The following is a 12,532-nucleotide window of genomic DNA, read 5'->3' as shown; positions in this document are numbered from 1 at the left end:
GTACACATGGGTCAATATTTGACCGGCTTGGTAATTTCAATGTTAAACTTCTAGCCAGAGTTACTCGCCTAAAGCAATGTTCCAATCCCAGCCACCAGTATGCAGCACCACATAGTTCACTATGCACCGATTCCTTTAGTGTTCCTAGCATATTGTTCCGTAATCGATAATGTTCGATCGGAGTATAGTCATCGTCCAGCGTTAGGCATCTTTATCGAAAGGCGGTGGTCGTTCGTGGGACTGTAACGTTATCACTGAAGGTCGGTAAAGAAAGCTCGAAAAGTTTGAAAGGGATCGGGAGCAGGGTGGCTACCCTTGCGTGGAAAGCTGCTGACTATTGCCTGGTCTTTCGGGATGAGGGTTTTCTTTCGTCGCACTTCTTTTACCCTCCGTTAGATGTCAGCGTTTTCGACGAGCGTTGGGGCGGTGCACCCACCCCTTGCGAACGCTGCAAGCTTCAAATACCTCGGTTAGGTAGAAGCAACTGCAATTTCGGTTCGTATTGGATTCGATTACTTTATAGAGTTATAGATTAGCGGTGGAATGTACGAAGTGTATGGTCCGTTTAACTCATTACAACACCGAGTAATTGGGCTAGTTCCAGTCCGCGCAGACCACGACATTTAACATAAGCCGGTATCGTGTAATTAAATGAAAGTGCTAGTATTGACGACTGTTTCACGATAAACAGCTTAACGACGCCGACGTACGCGTATTATCGTTTTGAAATTGACTGCGTATAACGAATTCCATGATAACGAGCGTACATTAGGTGATAAACAAAACGACTAGTTCGTAATGCAATTATTCTCGGTTGTTGACGAATCAACTATCATGCCGGAGGCAATGTCGCGTCAGAGCTGTCGGAGTTCATTGTCCGCTGTTATGAGGTCGAATTAGTTTCGAAGCCTAAAATTTGGGTAGTATTCGTGATTTGGAAAAAAAGGGTTTTATTATTATTTAAAGCAAAAACTAGACTTCCGTTATTTTCTCTCGATGAAGAAATAAAAAAGATATACATTATCGTAATTAGAATGTGATGAACGCAAACATTAAAATTTATCTCAGCTTCTTTCTAAAATTAACGATACACAGAATCAAAAAAAGTGTAAGAACCGTTCTCCAACAATATTTGTCATTTCGTTTGCATTCATATTCTTAGATTGTATTAGAATGTTCGAAACTCCATGCATTCTTTTCGTTTCATGCAAAACTGATGAAATGAAGAAAACGTAATATTGAGAAAATAATGTACAAACACGATTAAGTAAAATGAAATATAAGTACAAATGAAATAAATCAACGCAATCATATATGGAGAGTAAAGAAAATTAGTTTTTGATAATGCTCATCAGTGGCGAGCAATGGGCAGTAATAGGGCAGTAATGATTATCTTTGGTCATCAGCAGCCAGAACTGATCAGCAATGGTTCAAAAATGGAGAGGAAATCGCGAGATCTTTATCGATCAAAGGATCCGCAAAGACTGAATTCTTGGTCATCTGTGACCAATCTCATGTGTCAAGCTATTCTCAAAAAGACAGAAATATGAAAAAATCTCTTCTGTAGTAGGATTTAACAGATTTATGACATTTTATTTCATATTTAATACGAAAAACCCATTTCATCAAAATCTCTACTATAAGGAGAAAAATGGTTTCATGAAAAATCGTATTCAGTTGGCTTTGTCAATAATGTATGTATTAATGAGAGGAGTAGTTTAAACGATGACTCTTGACTCCCTTCTGAATCGAATTCACTAAGAGAAAACGGGACTGACTCTAAGCCCAGTGTACGGTCACGTCAGATTTTGGTCAATTTTGCTTAATCTATTTTGATAAAATAATTGCTTGGTAGAGTCAGCCAAGGAAATTAAAGGAACTTTGTTTTTTTTCTGTCTTCCTCCGAGTCTTCTTTAGATCTAATAATAATTGTCTAAAATAGCAATTTTTTATAACGGATAATAATGAACATTGGCTTCGATTGGAACATTGAATACTCTAATACAATGTAAGAATACGTGTGCAAACAAAATGCCAAATGTTGAATTCGGGGAGAATGATTTTTACACTTTTTTTGCTGCGTATTGTTAATGTTAAAAAGAAGCTGAGATCAATTTTAATATTTTCCTCATCACATTCTAGTTACTATAATGCGTCCAACAATATCTTTTTATTCCTTGATCGAAGAGCAATAATAGGAACCATGTTGGGCGAGCTGTATACCGTACGGGATGAGTTAGGAAAATCGTTTGGCCTCGCGAAGCGGAGTTTGAGAAACGTTGTTCTCGGATTAAGAGAAAAACAATTGTTAGGCGGAAACGGAGCCACGTGTCGGGCAACCCTCACGCCAGTCGAGAAAGGCGCGTGTTGACGCGCCGCAGCGGTGCTCGCGTGCGCTGGCGCATGCGATCGATACCAAACACCGCCGGGATTTTCGCGTCCCCGCGCGACGTCACGATACAAGGAGCCGAGCATCGTCGACGTTGGACGAGGGTGTGCGAAATCGGCCGAGGTAGCGCGAGCCGCGGTAGCAGCAGCCGTCGACGCGAGCACGGCCCCAACCGTCAACCGTCGTTTCGACGTCGTGGACACTTTCTTGCCCGCTGATCGTCCACGCGGAAATCAGTTCCCGTCGCGAGCAACCCGTAACGTCGGCAAACCGCAATACATCGAGCTCGAATCTCGATGATCGCGAGTCGCGCGCGAAAGTGATCACGAGTGGTGTGTTCGTCTCTTGACTGGAAAGGTCGCGGTACGAGGACACCAGGTCGAAACAGAAATTCGAGTAAGTTTCAGGCGACGATTACGTCCCGCGGGTTCCTCGACGATCGACCCACCGTTTCCCACACGAATACTCGTCAATTTGAATCGCGTTCTCGATGAAACGGGGCGGAGCGATCCCGTCCGCTCCACAAATTCCAACCCTAAAGAATTCAATTATTTTGAAAAAAAAAAAACGCCACCGTTACGATACCAGAAGCGGTTATGCGACCGACGCGGTCTGATTATCGATGGTTCATTCTACTGCCACGTAACATGTCCCCTCCTGTGTAACAGCTCGGCGACGAGGCATGAGGCGATTTAAAAATGATCTAACAGAGAGAAGGATGATCGGAAGGACGATTAGGGTGTTTTTCATAGGGCAGTAATGGGAATGGTAATGGTCGAGGTTCTCTGTCGCGTCCGATCAGCGACGAGCCGCAACCCTTTTAGGTCGCAGCGCAGCTGAGCTCAACCGGGCGCGACCCACAACCCTACATTCGCGGTCTGCGGCGTGACCTAACCTCAACTCGCCCCACCTTGGGGTGAGCTTCGTTGCCACCCTCTCCCCTACGGAAGATTGGAACGGCAGGGATGGCTTTACGCACCGGTTTATCACTTTGATTTCACGCCAGTTAACGCGTCGGTTCTTTCGCTGCGGACGTTTACGCGCTCGCTGGTGTCCCTAAACGTTCACGGTTAATGTTCGCCCCTCCCGCGTCTCACTTTCCGCGGAAGCTCTCAAGGTAACGGTGCAGAGCTGCCATAACTTTCGAATGTTCGTGTTTGACCTTGGCAGAGAGAGCATCGCGTATATCGTTATCAACGGATAGAGGTGTCTTCCGGAGGGGTTAATTAATGGCAATCGATTCGCCGAATCCGGACCGACCTTATTATCGTCGTAACGATCGTCACGGATACCGTGTGGCCGGGTTTTGCTTGTATGAAACGTTTATGAAACCGAATCCCTTCAATTTTTAATCGCGATACGGAAATAATTGTTCCTGCAGTGACGTCGTCGACGTACGGTTCGATCATAGGAAATCTACTCTCGCGGTTGAGAAATGATTCGCGTTATATAAAGACCTGTCTCGCGTCTTACGATTACGAAGAACTTATAAAGGGTTTTTCAATAAGAACGATATCGTATTAAAATGAAATAAAACAACCGTTCAAGGTAGGACACGTTTTTTTTTTATTTCGACATAAAATACATGAGAATTATGTATGGAATTTGATATCATTTAAATGTTCATCTTGACATTGTTTAAAAAACACAATGAACCTAATTTTCAGTCACTTGGTTCAATATATCGGCTTTAACTTCAGGAATCCAGTGTTCGATGTGTATTTTTAATTCGTTCAGTGTTTGTGAGTTTCAAAAATGAGCTTCATCAGAAAACAATTTTTTTATCAAAATTAGGATGAATTTGTTCTAGAGTCCAGTGGCTTCAATTCTTGGATCAACAAAATATAATAAATGTGCCAACACAAATCAGTTTTCAAAATATGTCGTTGAAAAACTTAATTGTTGAGAGAGACCAAAAACTGATAAATTTTGCATCACCTGCAACACTATCTTTTACAGCATCAATATTCTCTTCTTTTATTCTATATTTTGTGTTTAGTGCCATGAAGAGGAAAATCCTTCTCGAATTTTGTAATTACGAATAGCAAGCATATTAGGTCAATTATGCAACCATAATTTTCTCAAAGTTTACGTTGAGTATTTGCAAAAGAATCTTTACTTTATTTCAATGTTTTTATAATTACCAATCATTGTTGAAGTGTGTATCTTCCCATGATGAATTGTCAGAGTATACTGAACACAAATGGCAAGTAGTATGTTAAAAACATATTGTCCTGATTGAAAAACCCTTTATTAACTTACGCTCTGATGTAGTTGTCGAGTCATGCAGAGGGCTGGAGGATCATAGTGGTGCAGGTCAAAGAAGTAAATTAATACTTTGGCTTCGCGGCGAAAAATACTGTTACAACTTTTCCTATAATTAACATTTTTCAAAGAAATGTAGAGAAATATTTGTTACATCATAATTGACACTTTTCAACATGCAACTACCAGTGGTTCCCAGCATTTTTACTAGAAAATAAAAATTTGGTATATTTTTCATAGTTAACATACTATGAAAATTAATATTTTTTTGTTGTGTGGTGTGCATGAAAATAATCATTAAGGTATAGAGGAACTTCGTTATAATTTCCGATTACGCTCTGAAAAAGAACTCGAGCGTTGAAATTGAACCGTATCGCTCTAACATAATTATAAACAATTTCAGTATCGATAATGACGAACTAAAACCATAAATTGGAAACGTATATAATTGCTCTAATTCGAGAAACATCAATTATAATATTTATGACCGAGTATAAAGTTATTTTTAAACATATAAATATGCAAGTTTTAATTGCGCTTATTGCGGCATCTTGAATAAATTAAATTTTTATTGTTATTATTAGTACATTCCGACATAACATATTGAATATTACCTGGTAAAATTAAAATGAAAGTATACGATTCAAAAATATTCAGACAATTTAGCGAATGTAAACCATCTGAAAATAAAAAAAAATACGAGAACAGGAAACATTCTGTTACGAACAAAAATGCTTGATGATGAATATACAATGACGGAAAATAAAAAAATCATGGTTTCGTTTAATATATATTTTTTTTAATTAGTAAACTAGATCAAACGTTCGTTTAACTTGTTTTGTATTAGACTGAATTACTTTTAAGATGTATTTAAATCATTTTTGGAAATATTTGCGCATAACAAATATATGTACATATGCTAGAAAAATACAAAAATTACACAATTTTATCAGTTTTTTGGACAAGTCTATAAAACACATTATGTCTACATACGTAGACGTGTTACGAATCACACAATATAGATTGTACAAGTAAAAAACAACGATAGAACAAAATATTGTCCAATAGGAAACGCTACGTTTTCTATGTGGAAAGTAAGAAGTTGCGTCTCATAATTCGTTAGACTCTGATACCATTAGTTAATTACACGAACAATATCACAAACACGAATATAAAAGAAAAGTAAACTTTCAGGGTCGTCTACGTAACGTCGTTGATTTGTACACAAGGCAAAGACAACAATGTGGCACACGTCGCTGTGTCGAAATTGCTTGGTTCACTAAAATTAAATTGAATTATCCTCGGCGGCGTATGGTAATAGCGTTAAAATTGAATTTACATCTTACGTGGTTGCGGCAGTGTTGTGTCGTGTACCAAAGGCTGCGGAAGCTATAGGCTCGTTTCTCTCCACCTGGCCGCGTTTACAAAACGGTTTTGTCGGCTGTGTAAGGATACATCTGTGGTATATTTTAGCTTCGGGATATCGAATTCAAATTCCATCGTTAACATATTCCATTGTGTTTGGAATGTTTACAATTTTCCGCGAAGTCACTACTTAGAGGAAAGTGACCAAAGTCGAACTCCCAATTTGTTGTTTTTGTATAATTTTCCTAATATGGATGATAAAATTAAATTTTCAATGACTAAAGATTCTTTGATCAATCATCTAAAAGCCTAATTTGGCAGTATACATGTAAAAAGTTACAGTGAAAAAGATTTTCAGATTTACGAAGAAGAGTGAAAAATGGTGGTTCAGAAAAAGTGTTCCAAAGTCGGATCCCTTATTTCACACGTATTAAAACTGTCTAGTATTAACGTTTTTTGTAGGAAAAATGAAAATACACTTCTGTTATGTGAGAAAATGATTTATTTAGAATATATGTAACAATTTTTAACGCTAACTTTGTTTGCAAAAATGATAAATTTATTCATTTTTTTTCTGCTCCTGAATATTCTATGCTATGTTCCAAGACGTGGATTTTCCGGTAACCTCAGTGTCGATCCGTAGGAACCAGTGCGGCGTTTGTGTTTAAAATGAAAATCTGAGATATATTTCATACCATTTTTATTTAATTAGAAAACAAGATTCTGCTGCCACTTTTGGAAAATACTTTACCTTTACTTATATTGCTTACAGCTTTGTAGCTTCACCCATTCACTGTCAATTACGAGATATCTCGTAGTTTGCGCGACAAGTTTCGATTGATGTCAATCGATCACGGAATATAGCTGTTTGAGTTTGGAATTATTAGAAAGGATGAATGAAAATTTGATTATCAATCACTTCTTATAATCAAAATGATAACTTAGATCATTATATATCAACATCATTTACACTGCTCGTCAAAAAATTCGAGACACTCGAGGGCCTGCATCCGTACGTGGTCAGCCCACGTTCTATTGGAGTCCGGTCTGGTTTGAACACGTACGACTGCAGCTTCTTGGTAACGTACCGCTTCGCTCTTGAACGCTGATTTCGTCTGGCCCACTTGCTGGACGAAAGCGTGATTCAAAAAATCTGATTTTTCAATTAACCCTTCCTCATCAATCCTCGTTAACACAACTTTGCACACACTCAGAAGACACTTCAAAACTAAGCCTCACGAAGTTTCTCGAAGATCGGTTGAAAACTCTCACATTTATGACGTTTTGAAAAAGTGTCTCGAATTTTTTGACGAGCAGCGTATAATAAATCACAATTCATCACTTTCGCTCTTCGCGAAAGACATAAACACGAGAAAGTAACGCGATACTTCAGGGACAATAGAGCTCCGGCTGGGCATTCCACGAATAACAAAGAATCCGAAAATTCAGTCGAGATGCGGTTGACGGCTCTAAATGGATAGGAACCGATGGCGCTAACGCTATCTCGATTTCTGTTTACAGACACTCGAGCCTTTCTCCGAGCTCATCTACTCCAGCCGCCGGTCTCGCGCTGCTTCCGTTTGTCCATCGTCGCTCCGTCCCCGCCCCCCGCCAGCGGAGAAGTCTCCTCTCGAGAGGGCACACCGTCGCGGTAAGGGATCGAGTGCAAGAGGGTAGCGAAAGCAGAAAAGCTGGATCGTGAGGGGTCCGCGAAGCGTAGCGTTCGGGTGTGATGTGGTGGAGCCCCCCGGGGGGCCGCGGGGGCAGGAGGTTCGTGGCAGATCGGTCGTGAGGGCCCCAGGCACGGCTCGGTTGCCCCGCGGCGAGGTCGCCGGAGGGGCGGAGGAGGAGGTAGGATGGTGTGACCCCCGGCGTTATCCCGCCCGACGCGGAGGTGGTGCTGGAGGTGGCGGAGGCGGCGGCGGCGGTGGTGGCGGCGGAGCCGAGCAGCTGCTGCTCGACTCGGAGGAGGAGGAGCCGACGGCGATGTCGAGACAGCTTCGCGGTGAACGGGACCACGTGAGCCGTTGCGACCTCCTAGAACAGCGCGACCTCCGCAGGGACCTTCGGGATCTCGTCAGGGACGATAGGGAGAGACACGGTTCTGTGAGGCACCATCGGGACGAGTACCTGGATTACGATCACCATCCCACCGCTGCGTCCACCTCGGCACTCACCAACAATCCGGTGAGTCTTATTTATTTGCCTGTGAAACGAGATGACCTGCGCGGTAGTGCACGTCGACCAGAAGATGACACCCGAGGGGCATCCGGAACCATGCAGCGTGTGCCCCACTTAACTTTATAACTGTATGTCTCCGTTGCTGTGGTTGATGAACGAGGAAAAATGTTTGGTACGAAAGGTCTATGTTATGATCGACAACAATTTTTGCTTACACATCGTTGACCGGTCACGAATAAAGTCGTCTTTGCACTTGCATTATCTATTTCAATTTATGAAACCCAGGGCGATGTATTTTGTAGTTTGCAAAGAAATTTCGTATTTGGTCCAGCAGAATGATAATTGGTACTTTTAATCAGCGATTTTCACTCTGAACTCTTTCAATCTTTACTAGATTGCAAATGTTTACGTATTTATGGCAAATGTGGGAAAGCAAGATATGCTTTCGTTTCAATTTCGATTCTTCATCTGGCTGTGTGCAAATATAAATTTGAGTAAGCACTCGCAGTATAATCACTACATATTTTGACAATTTTAGTTGATTCAGTGTAATTATTTATCTTATGCGTTCCATCGTTATTTGTTCTAATCTGTACAGTTTTTCTTATAGAGAAAAATTTACTTTAAGTGATAATGTCAAGAATCATTTAGATCAGTTTTTGTTGAATAAAGATCAGAGCTTTTATGAACATGAAATTACGCTATCATTAGAAAGATGGCCAAAGGGTATTGGACCCAAATGATCAATATATAATTTAATTAAATATTTTTTCTTTTGCGTGAACAAAGAAATGAAATTTGAAAAAAAGAAGCAATACAACTACAGATAATTGCACATCCAAAAGTATGAATTATGATATAGAAAAGTATTTTACCTCTTTTATCCAAATTAATTTGAAGAAAATAATAATTATTGAAAAAGTTCTAACAATTTCTTCCAACGTAAATGCAATTGAAAGACAGGAAATATTGGAAAAGGTGACATGGAGGAAAATGTTTTGGCAATCATTACTCCTTTAACCAAATTTTCCAAATCTCCATCCAATGGAGATATTTAGGTACTTAAGTTAAGTAGGTCGTTCAGTACATAAACTAGTCAGTGGTCTGGATTCCCTCAGGTTTCATCTTTTCATCAGCGTGCTTTACTATGAGTGAAAACTTGATCAGATCACACATTTTGTACACTTTTTCATCCTATCGTAAGATATGAAAAATTGTAAAACTTTAAATGAAACTCGTTCTTCTATATATTTTCATCGAAATTTAAGATAACATGGAAATTTACATTTTCTTTGGGGGGATATTTCAACCCTTAAGACAATTTCATTGTCAAATTAAACAACAGTTACATGTATATGTTAGGAACGAGTAAGGGAATTAAGTCAAGCAGGGTATAAACTGATTACTTTTACTTCCTAAGTTGACAATGAAATATGCTAATACTTACACAAGAATGGCTGTGCACGTATTAGTTTACTATCGATTTCTTTAATTTCAAGCAAACGCAGATTTTTATTACTCGATAATTAAAGACCGTTGAAACTAAATAAGTTGTGTTATTATTCACAATCAGTGTATACACGTTGGTAATCAAGGAACAAGAAATATATCCGTAATACGAGTAGTTGTGGTTCAATGCAGGCCACGGTCCAATTTTGACAACCCTCTTGTAAGTTTGAAGTCAACAGTTAGGGGAATATTTCTTGGGGTTACTGTACAGTTCAACGTTATCTTCTCCGACCAATTTTGAACACTTTGGGAATTTTGAAAAGTTAGTTCAACTTCGGGGCAATTACTGGTTTGGAGGTTTTGAAGTAGCTCGTCTCGCGCTTATCGTACAATTAGTCAAACAGTAAGGAAGAAGAAGTGGATGGAAACTTCGTCCTTCTCGTAGAAATTCATCTTTATGGAACTTTTCAACGGCATTCGCATCTACCTTTATGGCACTGCATACAGATACAACGAGTGATAGATGTTGCACAAAGCTCTGTCAGGTATGAATTTCTGAGGAAGCAATATTCACGTGTATAAGATGCTTTACGTAGAGCTTCGGAGGGAGCAACCGTTTCGTGTGCAGTACGATACTCGGAATATTTCTTTTTTAATGTTTCTTCCGCGTTGTATTGCGCAATATTGTACGGCAGCAGCCGACCATTTTTCTCGAGTTCATGCTTCTCGATCGTTAAAATTTTCAAGACGAAATTCATCCTATCTATAGACTTTATGGGGCAGTTCTTTCACAATTTTCCCCGTGATCGGACCAGAATCTGACTCGATTCAGAAGTTCTTGAAGATGTTCGATTTTACTCCGGCGTTCTCACATGTTGCATATTAATGTCTGTATATTAATATATATTTAACGCATATTCTCAAATATTGTCAAGTAAAAATATTTGCTATATTTCGGGTTTGTCATGGATCAACCAGAGTGCCTTAAAAAAATTTGTCCGCATGGCAGACTTGATTACAGTCAAGCAATTATCCAAATTACACGAAATAAAAGGATTCTTAATCTACATATGTATATGAGTGTTGTTATGGTCTGAACTGGAATAAAAAAAAGGTATCGAAGAATTACAAAATGGTGGCGTTTGAAAAAGAGGTGGCAAAAATGTAGTCAGTTTTTTAAGTCGTAAAACTTCAATTTTTTTGAGATATCAAGTCTTGAATATACGAGTCTTCAGGAAAAGCGTTTTGTTTCTACCTGCGCGCGACTGTTCTCTGTTCGCCGCTTTATTTCAAGGCCTATAACTTTGTCAGTTTTTTTTATTCTTAGTCCTTTTGGAATTACATTTCTAACATATTAAACTGTAAGAAAATGCAACGAAAATATTTCTATTTTTTGTAATCGTCGCACTAGGGTGACCTCTTAATTCACTGACCTGTGACCGTTAATCGATCACCAAATTCGGGGAGAACGCTATTTCGGCGGGAAGAGAAGTATTCCAGGAAACTAGTTCACGCAGGGAAAGTCGCCTAATCTATTCCAGCCCGCGGCTGAAAGAATTGAATGCGACGAAACGAACCGGTGAACGCAAGAAAATGAAAGATGGACGGGCGTTGATCAAAGCGGTCTCTCGCCCTAGTTGCACGTAGCTCCTGATATATCCACGGTACCCAGTGACCGCGGTCTTCATTTAGCGCTTCTGCATCTTTCATAGGGGCTAGTTCCGTGGAAACGGTCGCTGCATCGTCGGTGCCTCTCATTTGCAGCTGCATTCAGCTCTGGCTTCCTTTCTCGCCAACGCAGCCCTGTACCCACCTCTCGAGGGTCAGAAGTGCTAATGAGACAGATGGGGTGGAAAATGGAATCGAGTCTCTTTGGAACGCGGACTCTTTCCTCCTTTTTTTTTAGTATATCCTCAATGAAAATGGGCGCGTTGCGTTCTAGAGGGGAAACTGGAACGCGTTTCGTACCCAAGGTCGATGTGGATGGATTTTAACCTCTTCAGGAGTAGACTATACATTGTAACGTACATTATGGTTACTTTTCAATACGAAATACTTGACGATGTTGGTACCTAACTAATGCCTCTACCATTCGTATCCCGAATGCTTGTCATGTCATTGTGACATTAATCCAATGTCAAGTTATTGTGTCCATCGTGTAAAAAATAGACAAATTTCATATGTTTATTATCCATAAAAAAAAATTATGAAAAATGAACAACAGCAATTTTTGTTATTAGTTTAACATTTCATTTACTTCATAAGAAAGGATTATTAAAATTCCTGTAAAAAATCGAAGGCTTTAATAGCAAGCGCCAACATACAAACGTTTGGGTCACGCTACCGCTCGTGTCGTTTCTAATTCAAATAGCTTTAAAAACTGTAGTTGGACGTGGTTGGAACCAAATTCAGTTTCATTATGATCACAAAGCTTAACCGCATGTCATTTTGATTTCAGATTCGTAATTAGCGGACCGAAAAATCCCGCTATACGAAATTTCATACAAATCAGAACATTCCTTATATTTTGTTCGGGTCTTCGGGTCAAATGAACCACTGTGCATCGTTAAAAAAACGATGCCCTCGTTTAAAACAACAGATACGAAACTTTTTAATTGTTCCGGGTAGTGTTTGACGGCTACATCCAAACAAGTTTTGCAGAGATAGTGTTTTACTATCAGCATTTGCTGGAGGGGCGATTAGAGCAGTTTGGTCCACTCGTCAAACGGTAGCCTTTAAGTGAGTAGACTCCTATGCCTTGTATGTGCTCGTACGCACTCACACAGCTACACATCACTGTATACGTACACGGAACTGCAAGGGTTTGCGTATTGTCCTATTTTTGTCTCGACAATGCAAATTTGAGACCTCTCAATAGTCGTT

The 12,532-nt window shown here is 39.8% G+C and overlaps 1 protein-coding gene across 11 annotated transcripts in view; it reads left to right on the top strand.

Annotated features, from left to right (window-relative positions):
- The first annotated feature begins 2,491 nt into the window (after nucleotides 1–2,491).
- LOC128878681 (voltage-dependent L-type calcium channel subunit beta-2) overlaps nucleotides 2,492–12,532 on the top strand; it is a 168,977-nt gene continuing 158,936 nt past the window's right edge. For 3 of the 11 annotated variants that reach the window (XR_008457465.1, XR_008457463.1, XM_054127077.1), the window contains exons 1-2: nucleotides 2,495–2,785; nucleotides 7,541–8,206. Coding sequence is in view for 7 of the 11 variants with exons in the window: in XM_054127077.1 (XP_053983052.1) it covers nucleotides 8,006–8,206 (201 nt within the window). In the remaining 4 variants the exon portion in view is untranslated. Of the gene's footprint in view, nucleotides 2,786–3,352; nucleotides 3,507–3,630; nucleotides 3,938–5,966; nucleotides 6,100–7,540; nucleotides 8,207–12,532 lie in introns of those variants that run through there. The other 8 variants (XR_008457464.1, XM_054127081.1, XR_008457466.1 and 5 more) reach the window with 7 other exon arrangements.

The sequence above is a fragment of the Hylaeus volcanicus genome, chromosome 6 (genome assembly GCF_026283585.1).
Source record: "Hylaeus volcanicus isolate JK05 chromosome 6, UHH_iyHylVolc1.0_haploid, whole genome shotgun sequence".
In the NCBI taxonomy this organism is placed as follows: Eukaryota; Metazoa; Arthropoda; class Insecta; order Hymenoptera; family Colletidae; genus Hylaeus; species Hylaeus volcanicus.
Note: the sequence above shows the minus strand (reverse complement) of the source record. Positions and strands in the feature narration are given on the sequence as shown.